The 26,576-nt window shown below is 45.0% G+C and overlaps 1 protein-coding gene across 1 annotated transcript in view; it reads left to right on the top strand.

Moving 5' to 3' along the window:
* LOC146821949 (inositol-trisphosphate 3-kinase B-like) overlaps positions 1-26,576 on the top strand; it is a 339,942-nt gene that overhangs the window by 299,058 nt on the left and 14,308 nt on the right. The window contains exon 7 of the mRNA XM_085613036.1: positions 3,449-3,520. Within this exon, the coding sequence (XP_085469162.1) occupies positions 3,449-3,520 (72 nt within the window). The remainder of the gene's footprint in view (positions 1-3,448; positions 3,521-26,576) is intronic.

Raw genomic sequence — 26,576 nt, forward strand, 5'->3', positions numbered from 1 at the left:
CCACCAGTTCATGTCTTATTTAAACCTACTATTTAAGTCTGACATGACAAAACTGAAAAAAATGTATTCAGACTCATCCAAAAACCAAAGTAATAAAGGCGAATAATAAGGCACAGTGCAATGGAAATTTGTCAAATAGGAAATTGTTACATTACAAGTGAACCATATAAGTTGACGACTTATGCAGGGACATTATTTGCTAAAGTTACCGCTCACCGAACATATAGTTAATTGCCTTCTATGGGATAAAATAGTTGTGGACATGGTATGCCTCATTCATGCCATTTGGCCAAATTCGACAGAGTATATGGGGAAAGTTGAGCAGTACTGTTCATAGTCGAATATTTAGTCAGTAGACAAAATAGGATTAAAGTCCTCTTTGAATCCTGTATTTCACAGGAAGAGGAAAGAACACAGGACAGATATCAAGTGCATCTCTTGTGTAAAAGGAGTTGTGTATTTATTTTGTGCCCAAGGGTGCCCTTCTATCCACTACATGTGATCTTTTGGTCTTCAGTGTGTATTTTAGAAGTGGTTCCACTCAGTCGCAGAAGGGGAAGGAGGCATTTGCAGCTCTTTTGGGCTTCAATGATAAAGGACATCGTAAGCAAAATTGAGACAAGATGCTGCTTTAGACGAAACAAATGCGGTAGGTTACCTTAAGAGAGTAGATGGGAGATATCTTAGGAAATGCAATTGCAGCCAGTCCTTCCTACGAGAAGGGGCAAACAAATTGCACAATGCCATGGGGGCCGGTGGTACAAGAATAATGGATTTGGAAGTGAGCAGACCAATTCTGTCTTGGTGTTTGAACCGGCAGAGGAAGCTCCAGCACCTCCGGAAAAGACTGATTCCAAAGCAAATGTGCGATTCAGGACTGATCGCCGAATACAATCAGAGCTTGCATCATCCAATTGTACGTTGACGTGCTTTGTAAACCTTTCAACTACATCACTACCACCCCTATTTTAAGTTGATGTTATGACTACACTCTCCAACTTGGTCTAGTTGGGCGTTATTCTAATCTGGTTTAATATTTCCAAAAAGTGGCGATGGGTAAAAGCATGCACAACTCTTTACCGTGGACTTTAAATAGGTTCACCACCTCCCTGGTGACGTTGTTAGAGACGTCATTGTTGCAGTGCACTAGTATATGCGAACAGCGCTTGGAGGGGAGCCCATGAATATGGAGGCATGGAAGCCCGAGCCTTTCAAAGAATCCTGGTTTGTAGGCATCGCTAGTTTCCTAATCTTCCAATAGGGTAATGGTGACTTCATAATGAAGGAGCTGCCTAGTTTCGTGTCACTCTGCATCTAATCTTGAACGCGCTTGTGGATTGAGTCTGTGTAGTTCTTGCGGATTGCCCTGGTTCCTGTGCCTGCAGCCAGTCTGTCGAACGTCATGTACCTTCCTCTGCATTTAACACAGCCATGTTTGTGGCAGGTTCACTTTGCATCCCATTGGATGGAAGCAGAAGTACAAGTGCTGGCACATGGCCTCTAGAGTGAAGGGACACTCTGGCAGGAAGCTACACTGCCCAAACAGCCACCTCTGTGCCTCCCTTCTCCACCAGGGGAGGGGCCATAGTACACTGTCCGTGTTCTATCCCTTTCCTGCACTGCTGGACACGAGTCAACAGCTGGAAGACTGGATGCCTCATTGCATGCCTACGGCACTTCGACTCCTAAATGCCTCCTGCTTATTGCGGATAAATCAACCCAAATGAAGGGACATTTTTGAAGCACTGTTGTATGGAATGTGTCTTGCTGCTGTTGGACATGAAGAGGTTTCTAAAGGCGAGCTTGAAAATAGACGCCTAAACACCTCCATGCTAGTCCATCAGCTGCCTCTAAATGTTTAGACTATCAGCCCAGATATTTGTTTCAGGGTAAGCTGTTTGGCTCCTTCGTCTGTCTGCAGTCCCAGGAAGAAATCTTTCTGTTTCAAGGCCTTGCACACGTCAATATTGGCTACAAATTGACTATTACAATCTGTATTTATTTTCTGATCTTAAGGTTCCAATCCTTTATGAAGAAATACTTTTTGAATGTGTACCCATTTGACGAGTTTCGTGTTGCTTTGTATTTTTGCCATCTGTCTTTGCCTCAAGTATGGCCATATGTCATTATGGTCCATCCACTTGTATCCATTTACTGCAGTAGCCCCTTCGACCGCTTCACCTAGCACTTTCCTCTTTAACGTGCATGTGGCGCGGTGGGTGACACTTGTGGGAGAGGTGATGCCTCACTTTCGCTACCAGTCTCCGGATAAATAGACCTTATTCCTTTTCACATAGGACGAACATAGCTGAGGGGAAGGCTTATGCCTACATTGAGCTCATGTAAAACCGGTTTGAGTTCTGTAAATCTCTAGCTCGTGCCATCATCTGCTGCCAAAGCCCATGTGTACTTAATACAAGGAATAATGTGTATGCAGTGCTCGAAGAACTTCAGTGAAGCTATACTGCATGCATTAAATATGAACAAAACTATAATGCAGGTGCAAACAAGCTCCAATAATTTCATATTAAATTGAATAGACATTCCTATAAACACCAGCTCACCAGAAGGTATTCATGAGCACAAGTAAGCAGCTTCTCAGACACTTATAATGTCATCGAATACTCTGTACTGGAAGCTGTACGTCTAAGATGCAAAGGAAATATCCCACTGCCTGTTAAGTAAGTTCAGTTTCCGTCTTGAGGATTCTAATCGGGGTATCGTATTTCCCCCGCGCAGGCCATATCAGGATGGTTTCCTACATTATAAAATGAAGCTGTAAATGGTTTCAAGATTGTTCGAATTTCCGAGAATTTGTAGATGTATGCAGCTATTAATAAACATTAGTTTTAAAGAGTTCTGTTTGAACAATTCGATTTCTTTGGTTTGGTGCTTGTATAAAAATGGCTTTTCGACTCGTTCGTGACTCCTAACTCCCAAATTTAACCTTTGCCACAAGCTTTCATTGAAGCTTGTGGATCTTAAAAAATAATTTTAAACATATGAATTTAACAACAAATGTTTCCCAACAGTACTGTTTACAATAACAAATATTTTTGTACTTGGCATGAATTAGAGATACTAAAATATCTATCTATTGGTGCATTATGAAGATGTTTGTGATTTTTTTTTAACATCTCAAGTACTGTATAACTAGGTAGCCGCACTCACTGTGCATCCCAAAGAATAAATGCGGTTGTAAACCACGTACACCAGAATAACACCCATAGAGTGATGGGTGCTGCACTATCTCAACCACATAATGAATTATGCTCCAACATCTTTTGTTCCCCCTTATCGTGCAAGACAAATATTAAGCAATTGGGCTTTGTGTGGTCCTGGTAATCTTTATTGCAACATGTCTCTGATCATTTTAAATGGAACTATTTAGTGTGGGCCTCTTCTGTGTCTAAAGATGTATTTTTTCCTCTTATCTGAAACCTTTCAGGTGTCTTATCTGGACCGGCTGAAGGAGATCCGTGGCACTCTAGAAAAATCACCTTTCTTTGCAGCCCACGAGGTACACGCTAAGCGCTAACAAATTGTAGACCTTAGAGCCAAATTGTGCTTTTTCAATGTGAAAATACAAATTGTAGAAGCTGTGTTGAATTTTAATGAGATTTGGACTTTTGCTGGTCATTAAAATTGATTTCCTGGCTAGGTGACCTGAAAGTCTGAACTAAGGCAGCGACTAAACTTGCAAGTCACACAATCTGTCAGTTTCCCTACCCACTTGAGTAACATCTTGATAGTGGTTTCCCACTACTACCTAAAGTTTCTGGTATTCCTCCCTCCTACTTATGGTTAGTGGCTGTTAACACTCTACCGTGTCCCCTCAGTTCTCTTTTTTTTCAGATCTACAAAAGCTGATTGGACCTGGTTAGTGCTTCAAGCCAGAGCTACCCTGGTGGTTAAATCTCTGAAGGCTTTTCAGGCAACTGAATTGAAACAAGCATTGGAAAACGCAATTTTTCTCACCTGTATAAGCAAAGTGGTGTGATTTGCCAATGTTTGTAAAGTAAAAATGCTTGTGGAAAAGGAATCAAAACCTTTCACAATACCAGATGAAAAGTCACCCCATCTTATGGCATTTTCAAAAACCTACATTGAACTCAGTATTTTCGATTTTTGTAAATGGCAATTTTTCTTTTTCAAATACTTTTAAAGCAGGAAACTGAACGGAATTTAAAAGGAAGATTAAAGTGGCAGAATATAAAGGAAAATGCTTGCCAAGGCCTAATTTACCTTCCACGACATTCATCTATTTGCTTCTCCGGAGTAGCCAATGGAGCAGATTTATGGGCCTTTAGGAAAAGTGTCATGCTAAGTACTTTGGAAACAAGCTGAGAGTGCAGTAGACTGCCCTTTCCTCGGCTCATTAAAAAAACCTTTGTATGCCTAAGCATATGCTGTAATGCAATGTATGGAATGCAAGAGAATAAACAAAAACTACCCTTGAAGACCGCTCATCAGCCCGAACCCAGCAAAGATATTCTTATTGCTTTTACCGTCTAGGTGCTAGGTGTGGGGAGCAGCATAGTGCGAGGGACAGGGAAGTATTTGAATGGGGGAGCAGCACACAAGGGAGATGCGGACTAGAGATCACGTGCACTCTAATGCAGTGCTGAAAAAGAAAAAGTAGTTCCCTAAATGTGAGTTGGGGTAGGATACAGTCATCCAGTCTAAAGGATCATAAAGAGGCTACGCTCCAGTGGAGTGACTACCACAACAATAAGTAAGCAAATGAGTAACAAAGTAATTAGCTGGTAAGGAAAAGGTGGGCTGTGAGCCCACTAAGTTTACATAGGTCTTTTGCAGCTGGACAGCTAGCGCGGTCTGGTAGGCAAGACTTAATCAGCTTCTGACCTCCCACCATCATAGCTCTAACACCTCAGAACACAAAGAATGCTTCTCAACAGCACTACCTCCTAATTCTTTGACACTATACTGGCTCAGTGTGGGCTAATACCTTTATGTTCCATTCCGATAGACCCCTTTGAACACCACCCAAACCACAGAATACGAACAACTCCAGACCTGCGGAACTATTTCTTACCAAACACCTAATAGCCAGGGATCTTCTTTGAAACACAAAAATGCAAAGAAATAAGTGCAGCGATTGTACACCTTACAGGTTTCGTATGCATCCAGCAAGAGCTGTGATACGTCTTAGCGTCTTTGTTAATGGACCTATTGAGGGTGGAGACTGAGGATCAAATGTACTGTGTGGAGGTTGGTACTTTCCAGTCTCGGAAGATTCTCACAATAATAATGGCGGAAAATCAGAAGTGCTGATTTTCTTATCAAGGCTAAGTTGTTCTTGCTGATGAGTCTTTTCACAGTGCACCTGCGGCTTTGAAGGCCTACCACAGTTACTCAATTTGAAAAGTGGACTTCTGACTGAGGGTTGTTTCCGCACAGTCGAAACCATTGCTCTCCTCTGTGGGTTCCACCATCAGGAAAACAATGTACGCTCCCATGAAATCTTTTTCTAGTGCAGTTCTTTTGCGCAGGGAGACGCTCTGTTTTGTGTAATATTTCTTTATTGATAATTTGATTACATCATACAAGACTTAGAAATTGTTCATTTTCAGTCATAAGAGGCGCATACAAACAAGTAATAGTATGGAATACAGTCCTTATTCAATCAAAGTCTGCAAGTTAAATCAAGAGACCCTGTATCCTGGCATCCTCATCAAAGTATGAAAAAAATCAGATGTAGAGACATTGCATTTGTGCCTAGCAGACTTATTATCTCAGCAAAAGTTTAAAATGGCAAAAGGGTGGAGGTTCAAGTACAGACCGTTGCAGCTCAGAGTAAATTTAGCGAGGGGGGGTGGGGGGTGTCACTGGAAGAATGGTGAACCGAATACGCTCCAAAACGGGGGTTTGGTCCAGCATCCGGTGAATGATTTGTTCTTGGGATGCTGCCACAGACATGTCATGCATCCAGTCTGCATAAGAAGGGGAGACCGTTGCTTCTGTCTGAGGATGGCTGTTGTAGCCAGTACCGTGTCCACCCACCTCTTCATGTGGCGATTGAGGTCAGGCACCTCCATGGTATAGTGAAGAAAAATGAATCCGGCGGACAGTAATAAGTTTAGGTTATTACATGTGTTCATAGTGCTGATAATCAGTTGCCATTATGGCTGGTGGGGTGCACCGGACCCAGACGGATATAGCTGTTTGGTTACCGCACATCCAACAGACTGATGTTTGAGTCAGGTGGCCTGTTCATTGCCTGAGGTGATCAGTGCCAGTCATATAACATCTTGAAATTGTTAGGCTTCAGTCTCGCTTCTTGAAGATCCCCGTTGAGTGGGTCTAGGATCTCAAGCCATTCCAATTTATATTATTTTCTGAGTTTTGATTGCCACTTATCCTGCAAGTGTGCCCGAAGGGGGCGGGAATGAAGGTCCTCTAATAATGTTTTGTACAGTCAAGAGAACTCGTGAATGAGATTCAGTTTTGCAGGAGAAATGATTCTTGGAGCAAAGGATGCTCAAGTGAGGATTTTCATGATGGCACAGGGAGTTTGTAAAAGTCCCTGGTTACCGCACCACACGTTGAGGGTGGATGTCTGAAACTCTACGGTTTATGCGATCTCTGCTGCTGGAAAACTGCCGAACGATGCATGACATACGCTTAAGCTTCTATGGTGCACTATTATTAAATGCCTTCAGAAACTGTTAGATGAAGTTAGTGGATGCGGCAACTCAAACTGTGTTGGAGCGGAAGTCCTTTTAATAGGATTCTGCCTTCCATAGATCTTTTCTTGAGTGCTACCATCTTCCTGATGAGTTGTTGAATTCAGCTCTTCTCCCTGGTGACTCTAAGGACCAGATCCTATGGGTGTACAGTGCTAACGTTTATTGAATAAGATCCCCCAACAATATTTGTTTGGCTTTCAGCTGAGCTTTAAGATCAACATAAAAGGGAGTGTGGTTCCTCCAATGACAGAAGTAGTAGCTATGCTAACCACTGAATCTTGCATCCCAGCTTTCCCTCTATCCATAGACTAGCGTTTCAAACGCCTGCTCTAGCTGATGAAGGTATCCCATCATGGAACCACTTAAAGAGAAAATGAGCAGCCTGGATTCAGTCCTTGGAATTTATCTGAAAACACTTTACGTAAGAAGCTCACTAACACCAGAGAAGTAGCGATTTACATTTTGTATTTATTTGGAACATGCCACGCTGATGGAATAACCTTATCCACATCACTGTACAATCCCAAAATAATTCTTAGTCTGTGTACTAATATATGAGATTGATAATAAGCAGCTCAAGCCTCCCTCAGTGGATATCTTGCAACCCTTCAAAGACTGACCTTAGTGTTCGACATTTACTGTTTGAGTTCTGATGGATACTTCGAATTGCAGATTCCTCACATTAGAATAATCTCCGGTATGAGACCAAATCCAGAGATTTGTTTTTCATAGCAGTGTTTGGCACAATGGCATTGTGTAGCTCCTCATTGGCTCCACCCTTCCCCAGAAGTGACAGAGCAGAGTTGAATATGAACATCATCCCTGCCCGCTGACGTCTGTTTCTTTGTGTCTTCGGGCGAGCATCCAGGACTCTGCTCCTGATTGTTGGTTTTCCAATGGCTTCCAAAACGTTTCACAGTGTACTAGGGAACGATGTCCCCTCATAAATGACAGGCTTCAAGCCATGCTCTGACTGCAGGATCAGATGTCAGCCATGGTCCCACGTGAGGTGCATCTTTGGTCTGGCCTTAGGACACGACTCCAAGTCCCGTGATAAGTGCACCCTCATGCACCTAAAGGTGACAAAGTTGTACACTGATGAACATGTGAAGTCGCAATCTTAATGTATGTCTCGCTACAACTCTTGGGCTCATTCCTCTGACCATTCAGCTTTGCACTCAGTCTCCTTGTAATTCGAAATCCAAGTCCAAATGCAAGCATGAGACCGAAAAGCAGACTTCACCCATCCCCCAGTCTGACTCCAAAAAGAAGGTGCAATGGAATCACAATGCAAGTTGCACTCCTTTGAGTTCTCCAGCCACAGTTGGTCTTGACGCACTGAATTTCCTGGGCTGTTAACCCAGTGGCAAATCGAGGCCTTCGAGGTTGTGCTGCAAATTTTCACTGTGCTTCATGCTCCCTCTGGTGTGCCTTAGGTCCCCAGGGAACCGCAGTGGCCTCCAGACAGATTACCATCGGCTAGTTCTCCCTGGCACTGTTGGTCCTCATGAGACCCATTACCGGGCTGTACTGACTCCCTTAGAGATTGCCCTTCTGTTCCCATAACTAAGCTGGTTCATGACAACAGCACTGCAAGATGATCTAGTGCCACGCCAATGTCAGACCCCACACCGCTGTCAGCCAGAGCTAGACAGAGCTAGACTTATGTCGTATTGCAAAATTACAGAAGCGCAACCAGTTTTCATGCACCGTGACTCTAACTCTGTGCCTCTACCATGTCGTAACTACTGGCAGAGGCTGTTTTCCTTTTGGTCTGGCACTAATCCAGTGCCAAAGCAGGTGGTGGTTGATGATGGGCTTGGCATAAAGGATACCATCTTGGTCTCAGAGGGGGACGGCTCAAGATTTGCAGTGGTGGCTGCTAAAATGCAATTGGTCCAACATCAGCCCCTCTCCCTCCCCAACCCTGAGCTGATGGGGACGGTGACATGTCTGTGCTGTGCTGTGCTGTAGAGGTCGTATGGGGAGATGGAGATCAGAGGACTCTGGTCTCTGGTGGAGGGCCACCTCCATATAGGTCTGCTGGAGCCATTTGCCTGGCTGTTACGACCTGCCTGTGGTCCATTTAGTGGAGGGAGGTTGGTGCCGCTTTTCACAGACAGCACTACCACCATGTGGTACTGCAACAAGTAGGGTGGAGTGAGGTCCCAGGCCTTTGCTAGCAGACTTTGCATTTCTGGAGGTGGGTGCAGTGCCAGGTCATCTTCCTGATCACAAGCCACACAGCAGGGTACCTGAATTCCAGAGCAGACGAACTGGGCAGAAATCATCTGGCAGAGTACAAGTGGCTTCTGCATCCTAAGTTGGAACAAGACATCTTCCAACAATGAGGGATACTCCTGACTAGATATTTTCTCACCACCTTTGAACATGCAGTGTCAGCAATTTTGCTCGTTGGAGTTCCTGCAAGAACACTTGTTAGGAGACTCATTCCAGTTGGAATGATCCAAGGGACTCCTGCACACCTTCCTGCCTCTGCCTCTCCTGCACTAAGTTCTAAAGAAGATCACGAACAACCGGTCCAAAGTGGTCCTAGTGTCACTGGATTGGGCCAAGAGAGAACTCCTGGGCAGGAGCATCTTTCCTCTGATCTGACTGTCACTTTATAGTTCTTCCTTTCTACACAACAGGGAAGGCTCCTCCACCTAAATCTATGCAATTTACACCTACATGTGTGGAGACTGAGCGGAGGGCATGCATTTCAGAAAAAAATGTTCATGCTGGGTGATGCGACTAATTGGTAACATGGTATTGTGTTCGCTACACTGACCCCTTGTAGGCAAAGCGGTCTGTTGTCCTTTCATTTTCGTCTTTAGCCCAGCAATGCCTTGTTGCAGTGGGCACTATAAAAGGTTTTTTGTCTGCTGTTTTGGGCTTTCTCTGTTTTCTGGACCAGCCATCCTTGCTCAAAACACTTGTTGTGATGAGGTTTATTAAAGGTTTGCTGTTTGTGATGCTACATTAGGACCGTAACTTGGTCTTGACACATAATTTCTCATTGTATGCCATATTAGTTGACGCATAGATGCGCATGCATCTTGTTCACGATGATTAGGTTAGCATGAGTGAATTACAGGCACGTTCAGTGCAACCGCCCTATACCACCTTTTTCCCCCAGACAGATTGTTGAGGAGGACACTGTCCTCTATTACCATGTCACAACTCCCTTCCACATTGGAAAATCTCTAACACCAACAGCATGTTTTGCTCCCCCCCCCCTCCCCCTGAAGAGAAGGAGAGGCTCCACTGGTTGACCCCCAAAAGTGCTTTGAGCTTTGACATAGATCGTACCAAGGACCATTGAGTGACGATCAGCTTTTTGTGCGGTTCTCTGGAGTAAAGAAATGGAAGGCAGTGCAGAAGGGGACCATGTTAAGGTGGATACTCCTCTGCACTTAGATCTGCTATACACTGGTCAAGAACTTGCCTCCAGGAGGTCTGAAAGCCCATTCCAATGGGGTTAAGGATGCCACCACTGTGCCTATTCTATACATCTGCCAGCTGTGGCGTGGGCATCGGTGCATAGGTTCACAAAGCACTACTGCCTTGAGAGCCTGGTCCTGCAGGATAGACCATTCGCACGCTCAGTCACACAAGGCTTTTTGGTTTGATCCCACTCTACAGGCCCTCCATCATGGGAAGGTACTGCTTTGGGATCTGTTCTAAAGGGGAGAAATAGGTGGTTAGAAGTATCCATCAGAAGAACAAGTTATTTACCTTCAGTAATACACTTTTTACTGGATAAGTTATCTGATCACGGATTCCTCATTGCCCTCCCACCGCCCTGTTCTGTGGAGTAGCCCGTTTTTAATGTCACAAGGTTCCAAATTGGTATTCAACACAGTGTTACTAACAGTTGATATCTCTCTGCATCGGACAGTGCAGAAAGGGTTAAGATGAGAAACTGATGTAAGCAAGGATGGCGCATATATACTCACCACTCCCTCACTTAAAGGCAGTGTGGAACCAATGTGGAGCCACACAACTGCCACAGGAACAATGGGAACGTTTCCGAGGTTGGTACCACTGAAAGAAATACACTGAATGTGATGAAAAAGGAACCTTGTGCGGAGGCTTGAAATATGTTAAAGGGAAAAGGCTTAAGTAGTCAGGCAGTGTGTGTAAATGTTGTTGCCGTGTTAGTAATAACACCTCTAAGCTGGAGACTTTGATGGAAGTTGTTCTAGGTACAGAAGTGACATAAATAAATAGTGCAGTAAAAGAACTATTATTATGATGGAAACAGTGGAATATGATCTGTTCATAAAAATTATACGGGAGAGGCGCAGGACTGCATTTGCTATTTGTGTGGAAATGGTAAAAATGTTCTGGTAAGGGGTCGGCGGGGAGGTGTTATTGAAGGGCCCTGTGTGTCACCCTAGTGACAGCAAGGGGAACATTCCTATTCCGCAGTATATGGAACTGGAGAAATGTTTTGTGGAAGATATTTGCTGGAGGGTCTATGCTAAAGTGAGACAGTAGTTTGACAGAACTTACCTGTGGAATCCTGCTTCTGGGATAGCAATGGTCTTCTCCTCCTCCGTGCAGACTTGTAAATCGGTCCCTCGTCACAAAGTTAAGGATTCTATGCCCAGATTGAGAATGAAGACCACAGTACGTAAATTTGGCTGGCGTTGGCGACTCCCTTCTGTTCTGGGATAATGCCGTACCAATGCCTTTTTTGATCGGCCTTAAGCACGGGTGAGCAGTGCCTATTTCTATGGCTCGGGCTTTTCCAGTGCGCTCACCAAAGCTGGCCTCTCCTGAGTGTCCACGCTATATACCTCAGACTTCATACGGGGGGGTGTACGTTACAACTAGTAGCTTTTTGTCCCTCACTACGGAGTGAATGGACAAGTTTGTGCCTTCATATTAGTGAGTTGAATGATGAGCAGTAAAGTACTTTGTGCGCATGCTTTCGTAGGGGACTGTACTACATATAAGGGTGGGTGGAATAACTACAGGTTTCCCCTAGCAGAGGAAGTGTCGGGTTCATGAACTGTGTTGGGCAGAGTCTGTCTTCCAATATGTGAAAAGCATGTGTGATTGGCCAAGTGGATGGGTGGGATGCGTCCGATGTCCACGTGGGCTAGAATGTTGAGAGTAGCAGACTTTGGGGAGAACTAGTAGGCTTATGCTTTGTACCTCCACACGTGCACCAGTGAGGAGCTTCCTACCTGCGGAAGATCTTTAGGAATGGGGCAGGACACAAGGCGGTGCCGGACTTAGGTGGTTGATTGCCGCTGGTGGATGTTTATCTTGCAAAATATGTTTCCGCACATCACTGCAAATGACGAAGTGGACTGGTTGGTGACGCAGCATCTTCTCATGCAGAAGTTGATTTGTTGGGGTCACAACAGCAACCGTGATGGCAGGTTGGATAATTGGACACTCCACTACATATATGTCCTTGGTGGGAGCGGAGTCCCAGTCTAGGTGGTATGACTGGCAATAGGGCTAGTCCGAATTTTGAAATTTAGATCATAGTAGCTAACTGTAGTTTAAAAGAAAAAAAAAATCTTCTACACCCACTTGTTGTTACATCTCTGTAGACAGGTGGTGGTACACTTTGTCCTATGTTTGTGAAAGTTTGGCCTAAGGCAGTTTACAAATTAGTGGTGTGCAAAATTGCATACTTTTTTTTAATAAAAGAATTCTTGAAAATGTTTGAGTTTTCAGATCGAAATATGGTTTGCCAGGGCTCACATGGCTATAAAAAAAAAAAAAGTCTGGGGAGATACCTGTAGCAGACGGGTTCAAGCAGAGAATGTCTCTTGCGGAGACATTTTCTGTGCGACCCAGTCTCCCACTGTTCTCATCAGACTTTACTATGCAAGGTATATGTGCATTTATAAAATAGACATTGAACCACTTTGAATTCTCAAAACCTAATTTCACAACATTTTCACGAACTTTCACGCAATTTTGTGAAAAAAGTCTGCAATTTCGCACACCCCGGAATACGAAATTTGGGAATTTTATGAATTTTGCTGGAGTGTTTTAAATTGAGCTCAGAATGGTTTACTAAGCGTTTCAAGACTTTTGGCGGTGGCAATTAGTTATTGAGAAGCGGTGCACATGTGGCACGGTGCACCTCAGGCACCCATTACCATGGTGAGAGACCTCTTTTCTTTACATTTCAAGTTGTACCTTCTCTGGTTCAACTTCAGAGGGACCAGGAATCTCCATGTCCTTTGAAGGCGGTCCCAGTTCATTCCTAAGAGGATGGGGAGAGAGAAGTGGAATCCAGGTATTCACTGGTCGAATTATTTAAGTTTCATATTTAATATATTGGGAGAGAGCCAGGAAGGTGGGGTGGGGGCAAAAGGGAAACCTGACACATGTTCCAAACCAAAAAGATTCAGTGACGGATAGTAGTATTCCTAATGGCGGTATGTCCTGCGAGCCTAGGTCACAAATGGAAATTGGAAATGTTGATTTTGCTCTGGTTGTTATGTGGATTGGACATACTGCTGCGACATGGACATCATTTAGGGGTTGCCAGAGGTTGCAGCTGCGACCCTGGCTTGCGACACCTGATACTGCTTTTGCAACCCCTGGCCTCGGAGGTGGAAGAAACAGTGCCTGGAACAGAAGGGCAGCTATGTTTCCTTATTTACTATTATTGTAATAAATAAAATGAAGTGCAATTAGCTGGAATAATCACTTCTCTGACAGCTGAAGTGAGTAAAATTATGCTTTTAAATGTATGGCGTGTGCGGATGATGAGTTTACGTGAGTGAGCGTGCAAGTGTGAAATGGTTGTGTATGTGTAAGTGTGTGTGAAACTGAAGGTCGAAGACACTGATGTCACTTCTGTGACCCCTGCCATTTTGGTGAATTGACGTTCATGTGATGCGACGCAAAACTGAGGTGTGGACAAAGTTGGGCACAAAGCTTGTTGAGATGGTGGTGCATCTGCGCTGTTGGTGTCTGTGGACCTGCTCCCCCACCTCTGATGTATGCGTGCGTCTACCTTTCACGCTAGGAGGTTGAGTTCAACCGCATAGAAGTGGATAGATTTGATGGCCGAGCCATTTGGGAAGCGCAGTAAAGGCTTGTGGGTCAAGGTGGGAAGCGGGGTTGGAGCTTTTGTGTGACCGCTCTAAATCCGTGGCGTGCTTTGCAGTGGAACACAAGGGAGGTAGTGTCCCCCACCACACCTAGATGCAGTAGTGTAGTGTTGTGACTTTACATTAACTCTACCGCAGTAGTGTCGCACTGAGGAGGAGTTAAATATCCTTGTTGAAAGCACTTGACTGTACCAATGAGGCAACGCATACTCCCTAAACTACCATCAGTTTACAAGGACACTAGGTCAGTGCCCTTCCATTTCTGGGGATTTGCACCAGGTTTAAGTTTATTAGTTTCATGTTGCTCAAATTGGTGTCATTTCTGATAGGTTTCCCTCACCTTTACTGCTTGATTTTGCTCGCGGGAAAGTCGCTCCTAGTGGTTGAAATGTCACTCCTAATTACACTGAAATTCTGAAAATGTCACGCATGGCAATCTGAAACCTTGGCTCTGTTTAGTAGTGGAGGCTGTCGGCGACGCCTGCAGAGGTGGAGTGGTTTTAAGGCGAGATCTGGTTACCTGCACTTGAGGGTTTAGTGGGTTGACTGACCGTCTGCATATTGTCTTCTCAGAGCGCCGATGGATCTTGGCATCTGGGTCTCTGCTTCTCCGTGTCTGATTGTTTTCTTCTGCTTCCATTTTTAGCTTCCTAAGAACCCCGTCTGCTGTAATTTGAAACATCGACGTAATTTGCATTCCAAAGTAGTAGCATCACTTCCATTTTCATGCGCTGGTTAAGTGGTGTGTGCTCCGTGTATCCAGCTTTTGTTCCCTCTGTTGCGATGCAGCCTAGGACACCGCGCCCCCGCCTCGCTGTGCCTTGGAAGCGGGATGGCCACAGCCAGTTTATTGCTTAGAAATCAAATTAATCCCATTTTTTCCTTAGAGCTGTAGAAAAGTCAGTTTTCTTTTAGCTCTGAGTAGTTTGCAGCAGTCTCGAAATGCTACCAAGTAGGTTTGGCGGAAAATAAGGTACAACACGTGTGTTTCTAGTGTAGTTCTGGATATATATATATATATATATATATATATATATATATATATATATATATATATATATATATATATATATATATATATATATATATATATATATATCATATAATCTGTCTATCAATATCAAGGGCTCTGGGTAGCCCAAAACGCGTCATGGCGGTGAAAAGCACGATAAAATAAAAATATCAAAAGCACGTACTAAGTGGAGTCCGTTTCTATTTGGATACAGCAGGAGGATCAAAAAAATATATATATCTTTAGGGAGACCACAGTATGAAAGCTAGTTCAAAATCTTCCAATGTCAGGTTCCAGGTGGTTAAAAAGGTGAAACTTTAATGCACTCGGAAATTAAACCATTCCATACCAGTCAGTATAGCGGGCTGTGTTAACTCCACCTTCCTCTCTAAGAAAAGGGAAAACAATTGCAGTTCTAGACTCCATACCAGGATGGGCAAACATCCCGTGAGTGTGTAATTACCCCAGTTTTTCTTGCACTGAAACATCTGGCACTGGGGAACATTTGGAGTGAATGTTCATGCTTAATATGAGTCACTGTACAACAAGTATTCTTGTGGCAAATGTTCACAGGGCACAAAGTTGTGAAGCCTGAAAAGCTCTGTGAAAGGTGCACTGGGCTGGCTAGAGGACAAGGCAGGGCCCGGTATGGTGGTACGCAGGGATTTAGAAATGTTAAAAAGAATACAAATTCCGGACTAGGATATTAGAAATGATTGTAGAATTATTGGATGCAGGATTTAATTCTGAGTAAAATTTGAATAATAAATTCATAATGGATCCAATTTTACACCTTCCATTCTTTTGAATGAGCTGTATAAGGTTTCACTTAAAATTAATTTTGACTAAAACTCCCTACTCAGTCTAATTTTGACCAAAAGCACTTGTTTCTTATATTTTTTTCCATGTGTGCTGTAGTATACTTTTGAACCATTGTATTGTATCTTTATCTAGAAGTTATATTTGTCTGGAATACGAAAAGCTGTGGTAGCTGAAAGTATTGCAATTCATAGAAATGGTATAACCAATACGTAGGCTTACAGTGCCTATATTTCATACATGTCTGTTTCTCTAGCGGCACTTTTTAAACGTTTGTGGGGCTTTTAGGAGGGCTGGAGGGGGAGCACAATGCGTGGCTTACAAATCCTCATAAACCAAGACCGTGAGAAGAATGCCATTTTCCTCCTATCTCTCGGTGCCACTTACAGCCACCATCTTGGGGTGGGGGGAGGAGAGGGTTCAGTTCTTTAGCTACTGTGCCTGTTAAACTCCTCCCTCTCTCCCATAAGGGAGTTCATGTCAGGGACACGCATCAGGCGCGCCAAATGCTCGTCTGCGCTCATCTACAGTCATCGTCGGCCATGCTGCTCGATTTGCCTTTGATCAGTGCAGGAGATATCCTAGAGAGGCACTCCTGGCCTTCAATTCAATCCCATGCTGCTCACAGATGGTACTCTATCCCTCTGGAATGGGTAAGAATGTTTATTCCCGCAAGGTGATTGGTTTAGTTCTAAATAAGTGTGATCCCTCGGATAGAGGGCGGATTACTTGCAAGGCTGGCATACTTTTACCTCCACCCAAAACAGGTGCTGCCATTCATCCAAGATCTTCCTCCTCCTTGACGGCAATTCCAGGGACTTTGTTTTTCTTACAGAAACATGGTTGAATGACAGCTCTAACCCAGACCTGGCTCTGGCTATTCCACCAGGCAATTTGGGAACAGGGTTGGGGGCAGGGTAGCTATTATCTTCAAGGATTCTTTTGAAGTATCTATAACACCACAAAGCCAATGCGGAAACATTGAGGCCTGTGTCTTCAGTTTTAAAATCACTCCTTTCTCTGGCCTCTTAGCGTATAGACCTCCTCATAGTGTCAACAGCTGCTTTTCTGCTTCATTTGACACCGTGGCACAGTATTCACTCCTTTAAGCCAATCCTCATTTTGAGACCTTAGCCACCCAACTCATTCACACTTTGGCTGGTCTAAATCTAATCCAACATGTCCAGGCCCCTATTTATCTGGCGGGCCAATTGCTTGACCTGATTTTCACTAATGTCCCTAGCATGCAGGTCAAAGACTCTGTGCCGCTGATCTGGTCTGACCACTTCAGTATTCTGTTTGCATTTCAGGGTCCCTCATTACTAATTAGGAATATCCCTTGCAAAAAAATGAAAAGGAAGTGGCAGAATGATTCAGAGGAATTGTTGGTTTACTCCCTCAGATCCTGTCCACAAACTCTGCCAGAAGGAGGACATTTTGCTGTTTAATTGCTGGATATCGAACTCGTTAGACCACCTTGCTTCCTTGAAGTACAGGGTTTTACCAGGACTTCAGAACAAAGGGAAGTCCATGCAAAAAATGAGTCTCCAACTGGAGGAAATCATATGATCTCAATGCGAAGTCTCTCCACAAAGCGGAGCTTAGGAGCTTCTGTAAAAAAAAAAAAAGAAAAAACGCACTGCCATGAAAGAACATTTTGCACTTCAGATTAAGATGGTGGCAAAATCCTTCAAGGAGTTGCTTAAATTGAGCTCTTTTGTTTCCCCTCAGGGTACCAGGACTGCTCTCATTTCATCTGTTAAACTCTGCAAAAAGATGTTGGTCCTCTTTGAGAAGATCCAAAAGTTATTATACTCCTTCCCGGAGTCTCTGAGGGAGGCTTCAGTCACTAGCTCAACAGTGTGTTGAGCAACTATAGGCCCATATCTCTCCTCCCAGCAACAGCAATAATTTTGGACCAATCGGTCAACCAACAACTGTACTTTTTTGGAGGCAAATTCTATTCTCCACGATTCGCGGTTGGGCTTCTGCACAGGTTTTAGCATGGAGACGGCTCTTCTAGAGGTGACTGTCAGAGAGAATTTAGACAAGAGCACACCAGTCATGGTATTGCTTCTTGATTTATCGGCAGTTTTCAACACTGTATCATACTCCATTCTGTTGAACAGACTGCAATCTCGACATCCAGGGCAAGGCTCTTTTGTGGGTCAAATCCCTCCTGTGGGGCAGATTCCAACGGGTGTCTTTACGCCCAAATTTTTCTTCACCTAAAACACTGGTATGTGGTGGGCCGCAGGACTCTGCCCTGAGTCCACGTTTTTTAAAATCTTTACTTTTTCCCCTTGTCAGATCGCATCGAATCCTGGGGTATTAAAGTAGTGTTGCACGCCGATGACACCCATGTGCTTTTCTCCTTCCATGCCAACACTGAGGCAGCTTTCTACAACTTTAAAGAGTGTCTCAGTGGAGTCGCGGCCTGGTAGGAGGCAAATTGCCTAACATTAAATTCCGATAAAATGGAAGTCTTGGTTTTTAATCGGAGTGGTACCCCCCCAGCCATCCCTTTGGTGGCATGCTGAACTTCACGCCCCACCCTAATCCAATCTCTTCGGCAACAAACTTGGCTTCATAGTTGATTCTACATTCTCCTTTGCCACTCAATTTAAGCAAATCTCGTCTGTCTGTTTCATGAAGTTGAAAATCTTTAAAAGTTCCTTCATCTGGTGTCCCTGAGGAGATGTGAAAAACAGTAGCCCATGCTATAGTCCCTTCTCGCCTGGACTACTCTAATAGCCTTTACCTTGGCCTCCCAGTGTGTCTGATATGCAGACTCCAGTTACTCCTGAACGCAGCAACGAGATTAATTAGAGTCCCGCATCACCATCACATTGGTCCTCATCTGAGACCTCTGCACTGGCTCCCAGTTGAACAGCCCATCAAATTTAAAGCTCTGACCCTGGCCTTCAGAGCTTTCCACGTTGAGGCCCCACACTACATACATAAACAAAAAGAGTCCACTTGTGACTGTCCTATCGGTGGGATAGTCAGTGCTATCAGAGAAAAGGATTTGTTTTCTTAAAATAACCCTCACCCACCACAATGTCCCATGGTGGCATGCTTCATCAACGTGTGCCCCACACTACTTGTCAAGCAGACTGTAACAATACACCCACACTCTGATCCAACAACCACTTCCTACGGATCCCTAAATTCTTGAAGTCCTGCCGTGGAGGCAGCTCTTTTACTGTTCTCACTGCTAAGATATGGAACAGCCTCCCACCCAACCCACGTCGGGTTGAGTCTCCGACAACCTTCAAAAAACCACTCAAACCCTGTTGATTTGGCTGTGTTTCGCTTCTGTGATCAGCCGGCCGACCTGTAGTGTCGGCGTGAGCGCCGGGACGCTTCTGCTTGAAGCAGCTGCGTGTTTTATGAAGTGTTGTCTGATTTGATTCAACTTCCTCTATAAATTGTAGTTAGGATGTTTGCCGTCTATTTCGCTTTCCAAGTGATATATCAAGTGGAAAAAACAATGTCTTGATTTATGAGAATGATATCTTAGCTGTTTTATTGTGACTGAGAGAAAAACGACATGACACCCGGTTGGGTAATGACTTGTATTTATACATGGAGCCTCTGCATTATGAGGTCTGTGGCGATTCCTGGACTTCCAGGGCAAGAAGTTGAGTTGGGGGTGTGAACGTTTGCTCATGAGGAAAATGTTAGCTGTTTTAAATGATGCATTTTGCCTCCAACTAGCAAATCAGTGCTGTGAATTAATGGTTGTACTGATGACACACGCTAGAAACTCCAGCTGGTGTTAAAAAGAAAAGTGTAATCTTGCAGTGGGGCAAGAAATGGTCAGTGGCCCATCCAGTAGTCGACATGTGACGGAGTCTGCCCAAGCCCAAAGGCAATGGTCTGCTGTGAAGTCTTCAGCTAGGACACTGGGCATTTTGTGTGGCAAGTTGTCTAATGAATTCCTTTCATCCTTCTTTCAGGCATTCAACTAGACCATTAACATCACAATCTGAAAGTAATAAAACTAAACTTGAAAAAAACAAAAGAGAAGGATTGTATTCACAAGGGATGGCAGTTTTAGCACTATTAAAATGTGACCTAATTAATAAACCATGCACATTTTAGTGCCCTTAAAATGACAGCTATAGTTTGCAAATAGTGCAAGACTGAGAGGCAGATTTGGGAAGGTGTGAGAGAATTGGATACGAGATGTGAGAATGAACAAGGGGATAACGGATGTGTCCGTGGAGGATGTGACGGTGGGAGCAGATGTGTGAGCGGCACATAGACTACTATATTGGTCATTAGCCAATGACATCTCTGGCACTACTGCAGTCTAAGGCTTGTGTTGTGAATTTAACTTTGTTCTTTAACTTTGGGGATTTATCACCAAGTGCAGGTTAGGAGTTGATTATGGACAACGCTGGTCACCTAGGGCGGTGGTGTCCCCTTCCCTGTTTTGGAGAGCCCTTTCCTGGTTAGGGAGACTGGTCACCAAGGCTGAGGCACAAGAAAAGCAAAACATAACTAAAGATGGGCTGTGTCATAATTCGCAATAATCCATAGAAGAAAATCACTACTGAAGTCTGCAATAGCCTAATCGCAGAATTGTGACTGTCACAAAGATCTTTTCCTGCAGTGAAGGCCTAAGGCAGGAGCTGACAGGACTGGAGAGGAGACTATACATGTTATCAAACCATTCAGGGGACCTTCATCCTAAACTCTCCCCCCCCCACCCCCTCTTCCCCCCCCCTCTCCCCCCCCCCCCCACACACACTACCACCCCTGAAGACCATCTGAATCCAAAGTCTGTTCAAAGGGGCAATCCCAATCTAGCTTGGTATATATGCCTTACTTCTCAAGCTTCAAAGGATATAGTAAATTCTGTATGTTTCCTCGAATTTTACTATTGTTTGCGTCACCTAGTGCTTGCAAAAAGCAATGGACCCCAACAAGATCTGCAGTTTAATGCCAGTCACAAATATTTTGGCAAATTGAATTCCCAATGGGGAGACACTAACAAAACTACTCTTGTGTAGGGAAGCTGCAAGTACCTTTTTCCTATCTGGAAAGGGGAGGGAACACCCCTTATATCATAAATGGGGGGGTGGATTTATTTAATGTACAAAAATTTTCCTGTAGAAGAAAATAAACATTACACGTTTCCGCAACCTATACCTGCAACCTGTACTTGTGTGCAGTTCTTTGCATGAGAAGTCTTTACAACTGAATAACTGGAAATGTCCGACTGTTGTGAATTTTCTGTAGCGATGCTTAGGTTTGCTCTTTTCATTACAGATGGAAGTAACTTCAAACTTGGCAGCAATCTCACCGAAGTAGAATTCCAGCAATTACTTACTGCTGCATGTAAATGGAGCTTTTTCAAGACATTTTCCCTTGCCCTATTGATTTCATCAGGCACCTCGATTCGCTTTTATTTTCAGTCTCTGAACAGCTTTTTCTATTTACCAGTTGATATCTGATGCTACTTGATATCTTATACCTTTAAATATAAATTTAGTTTTAAAATGTAGCTTCTATGATGCATATGGTCTGACTTTCTACAGAGTTCAAACTTTGAATCTGGTAAAGCTTACCACTATGTTGAGCATGGTGTTGCTCGAGGAGACTACGTTTATCTGTATGGATAATCAAGATCCTGTTGTGATGGAAGCTCGGGCTCTTGCATTTGACCTCTACAGTCTCCCTACTAACAAGGCATGTCGACTACTTACACAGTGTCTGCGGATCTTAAGGAAAATGGTCTCTATTTTTGTTTTCGAGCCGGGGTAATGTTTCGTAGATTGTGTACATCGGTTTTCATTCGTAGATTGTCATACACACCATGGCCCGGATGTTCTATATCAATCTTTCATGGAACTATTTTTCCCCCAATTTTTTTGCCTCCCACTGGACTCCAAATGGGCTGCAGCAAAGTGGCCTCCCTGTTAACCTTTTGCCTGAGTTGTCACTATTCTCATGAAGAGGGCTTTGTGAACTTTAGCTAAAAATACTATTAAAGATACCTTTGATGTCTTGCGTTATGACCTGATCAGTGCTATTCTGTATCTATGGTTATCTTATCTGTTGACTTTCAAGGGTCTTGTATTGTGGGCTTTCTCACTTCAGCAAACTTTTTGTCCGCCCATTGTTTTTCTTTCTTCCTCTAATATATTCACTTAACAGTTGAGAAAATGTAAAATCAATCAGGGAATTGTAAGTGCTCTACTGACCCGTGAGGGTCTCTAGGCGCCGAGGGGAGTGGGGGGTCCGCAGATCTGTTTAGTCGCAGAGCCAGGTCTTGAGGGTCTTCCTGAAGGTGTTCAGGGAGGAGACGCGTCTGCAGCCAAGACATGGAACGAGCTGCAGACAATGTGAGAGAAGGATCTTGCGCCTGCTCTGGCTCTGTAGATGCGTGGGGTTTCGGCCAGTGCGAGGTTGGAAGATCGGGTGTTTCTTTTGGGTACGTGGAAGTTAATTCTGTCGTTAAGGTATTTGGGTCAGTTGTTGTGTAGGCATTTGTAGGCGTGAGTGAGGATTTTGAAAGTGACTCTTTTAGGACTTGTTAATGCCGGCGTAGAGTGCGTTGCCATAGTCCAGTCTGCTGGTGATGAGTGCGTGGGTGACTGTCTTCCTTGACTCAGAGGTGTGCCACTTGAAGGTCTTGCGGAGGATGCGGAGAGTGTTGAAGCAGCAGGAGGTGACGCCGTTGACCTGCCGGTTCATGGTGAGTGATGAGTAGAGTACGATGCCGAGGTTCTTAGCATGGTCTGAGGGGCTAGGTGGGCTTCCGAGGGCGGCGACCACCAGGTGCTGTCCCATGCAGGAGTGGTACCGAGGACTTCTGTCTTCTCGGCGTTGAGCTTCAGGCAGCTGTTGGTCATCCAGACTGGGACGTCTTGCATTCCTTTCTGCAAGTTGAGTTTGGCAGTGGTGGTGCCTTTGGTGAGTGAGTGTCAGGATTGTCAGGTTGTCAGCAGCACACGGTATTACAGATAACGCCACTAACCTTATTTCCAGGGCTCCAGCAGGGACGATGAATTGTTCCCTGACTCCCTTGAACAGCGCCCCCAACAGAGGAATAGAAAACCCTCCTGCGAGAGACGCTATCTGGGGGATGCAGGGAAGGGGAAACTTAAGGAAGGGGTGCAATCCTATGCTTGTTTCTGGCTGAGCCGAAATGGCGACGGTCCTTGACACCGCAAGGATTCCTGAATAGCCTTTGTTCGTCGAGCGGGGACAGTGATGACGTCTCACTCAGTCCCGGGTCAAGACAAACTGCACAGGAAGGGAAAACAGAACAAATGAAATCGTGGAGATAAAGAACCAACACAAGGGTATTTAGAACGGAGTACAATGGCAGCCGGATAGAAACCACTTCATTCCAAACTCCTCATAAAACAAACTTCGATCCAAAGTCTTGCTGCTAGTATGCGCGTGAATACTAAATGATTCTATCTGGCCCTTTCTAACTCTAGAAAATGAAATAACAGTCTCGAAATATGCACTCTATCACAGCGCACACGGGGAAATACGAACGGGACTTCTCGTTCCTCCTGCACTCAATGTTTGTACACGGAAGGCACGTAAAGCCACAGAACGCTGCCAACACGGGGAAGGAACTCGGAGAAGCAGGGGAAAATGTTACGGAGCAATTCTCCGCGGTACCTGACTCCGGTTTTCGAAGGTTCGCTCACGCTTCCTGTGAGGAGATGGGACTCGGATACTTCTTCCTCGAGGTTCTCTAAGGAGACGGGACACGGCCCGACACTGGACTATATGCGGCAATGCTTCTAGCTGAATTCCGACGGGGAGCACCATCCGCCATTACAATCCTGATATGCTTCTTGTTGTCAAGCACCTTACCCTCCTGGTGGCGGAGCTTATGTATTGCAGGCGTGGAGATGCGCCCCATGGCCTGCTGGGAATCGTAGTCTTTGGGGCACAAACTATGAAAGTGGCGAAAACCTGGCATGGGTGTGTAACGAAGCCTTGTGTTATGGGTGATCGCTACAGTACCCCTTCTCAAGGACCGACGACTCGGCGGTCGGCCCGGTTTGCCCGGATAAGCCTCATGAAAGCGCTTAAGCAATTCGGGGCAATGCAAATTGTCTTCCGGTTCCCAAGTCCTATCCTCCACCCCATAGCCTTTCCAGTCCACCAGGTAGTGTATTCGCCCGCGTACCAAACGGGAATCTAGGACCTCCTCTACCTCGTATTCCTCCTGCCCATCGATATCGACGGGTACTGGCTTCCGGGGTAACCTCATACCGGGTAAGCAGGGTTGAAGAAGGGACACATGGAAAACCGGATGGATTTTCCATGAGTGAGGTAGAGACAATCGCATGGCTACAGGGTTGATACATTCCTCAATACCATACGGCCCTATGTATTTGGGTTTGAGTTTATTTATACCCCTTAAGTGTAAGTTCTTTGTTGAAAGCCAAACCTTGTCCCCCACTTGGTACTCGGGTTCCTTGGACCTTTTCTTATCGGCTTGGGTTTTTTGCGCCTCCTGAGCACTGGCTAGGTTCTGTTTGGCTTCTAGCAAGATCGCTCGGAGATGTGCATGATGTTCGTGTATGCTGGGTACCGGGGACTGAGCTGGCCATTCAAAAGGGAGCATATTGGGGTGATGACCATAAACACAAAAAAAAGGAGAACAACCCAATGTGGAATGTGTTGCGTTATTGTAGGCGAACTCTGCCAACCATAACAACGTGGGCCAATGTAAGGTGTTTTGCATGGTAAAACAGCGGAGATATTGCTCTAATGTCTGGTTTAGGCGTTCTGTTTTGCCATCAGTTTGGGGATGGTAACTAGAGGACAGTCGTGCTTCCATATTCAATATCTTGCAGAGGGATTTCCAAAAGCGAGAGGTAAACTGTGTTCCCCTATCAGTTATAAGCACATTTGGAAGTCCGTGTGCTCTGACCACCTGTTGGAGAAATATCAACGCCAGTTCAGATGACGTGGGTAACCCCTTGAGGGCGATGAAATGACCCATCTTGGTAAGATGATCGACTACCACCAGGATTACTGTTTTCCCTTCACTGGGGGGCATTTCAACAATGAAGTCCATGGAGAGGGTGTGCCAGGGAGACGGGGGAATCAACAAGGGACGGAGTAATCCCGTTGGTTTGTTGTGGGTAGCTTTTCCCTGTACACACACCACACAATTCTTGACATAGTCTTTGACATCCTGGCGTAACCCCTTCCACCAAAAGGAGCGTTCCACACAGGCAATGGTTTTGTAGATCCCTTGATGCCCTCCCAGTACTGAATCATGCGCCCATTCCAATACTTGACGTTGTTGTGTCTTGTGAGGGATGTATAAAGCATGGTAGTGATAGACCAATTCATCCCTTTCCGATCTGTGTTCCGGTTCCTCCTGGATCCAAGCAGGGATGTCTACATCCGTCAAGGAGATTTTCACGTCCTCAAGGAAATCCGGGGAAGTTAGCAGTGCCAGGGATCGTTGAGGATTTTCGACTTCGGTGAGTATGAGCGGTTGTAGCATCGGATCGTGAGCCATTGTGTCTTCTGATTCCCCGATACGGGAGAGCGCATCCGCCTTCCCGTTCTGAGGTCCCGGTCGGTATTTGATCACAAAATCATAGTCCGAAAAGAACAGGGTCCACCTCAGCTGACGAGGGGTCAAGGCCTTTGCCGTTTTTAAAAACAATAAATTCCTGTGATCAGTGTAAATCTCAATGGTGTGAAGGGCACCCAGTAGATAATGTCTCCATTCTTCACATGCTCTTTTGATCGCTAGCAGTTCTTTGTCGGAGATGGTGTAATTGATCTCACTGGGAGAGAGTTTTTTGGAGTAGAATGCCACTGGGTGAAGTTGGCCGCTTTCGGGGTGTCGCTGGGAGAGTACACCTCCTAAGGCATATTGGGACGCGTCTGTTTCCAGAATAAAAGGAAGTTGTGGATCCGGATGGCGCAAGACGGGGGCCTGCGTGAATTTGCTCTTCAGTATTTGAAATGAGTGTGCTGCCTCTTTCCCCCAAACAAACGGAACCTTCTTTCTTAGTAGGCTGGAGATGGGTTGAATCACTGCAGAGAAATCCTTTATGAATCGCCGATAAAAATTGGCGAAACCGAGAAAACTCTGCACTGCTTTTACGTTCTGAGGGGTTTGCCATTGGGTGATCGCTTCCACCTTTCTTGGATCCATGCGAAACCCCTGAGGGGAGATGATATAACCTAAAAATGCCACTTCCGTAACGTGAAAGAGACATTTCTCCAGTTTGGCATACAAGGAATGTTGCTGAAGTCTCTCCAACACCTTTTTCACTTGAGTGATGTGTTCCGTGAGGGTAGAGGAGTAGATTAAAATGTCATCGATGTAGACAACGCAAAACGTGTCTAAATACCCTCGCAACACCTCGTCCATAAAAAACTGAAAAGCCGCGGGGGCGTTGCAGAGCCCAAAGGGCATCACCTGATACTCATAGAGCCCAAACTTGGTTCTGAAGGCCGTCTTCCACTCATCCCCCTTCTGAACCCTCACGAGGTGATAGGCTCCTCTGAGGTCGAGCTTCGTGAAATATCGTGCCCCCTTTAATTGATCCAGAAGCACCGGGATTAAGGGCAGGGGGTAGCGATTCTTAATAGTCACCCTGTTGAGTGCACGGTAGTCAATGCATGTTCGCAACTCCTCGCAATCCTTCTTCGGTATAAAAAAAAGTGGAGAGGATGCGGGAGACGAGGAATGCCTGATGAACCCAGAGGCCAGATTATCGTCTAGATAGGTCTTCAAATACTGTGTTTCGGGTTCCGTTAAAGCGTACACTCGGCTGCAAGGAATGGCCGCTCCTGGTATCAGATCGATACGACAATCATAGGGTCGATGGGGTGGCAACCGTGTTGCTTGTTGTTTGTTGAACAGAGCATGGTACACCCGATACTCGTCTGGGAGAATCGTAGAACAACAGTATTTCTCTGGAGTGC

This window comes from Triturus cristatus, chromosome 6 (assembly GCF_964204655.1).
Source record: "Triturus cristatus chromosome 6, aTriCri1.1, whole genome shotgun sequence".
Lineage (NCBI taxonomy): Eukaryota > Metazoa > Chordata > Amphibia > Caudata > Salamandridae > Triturus > Triturus cristatus.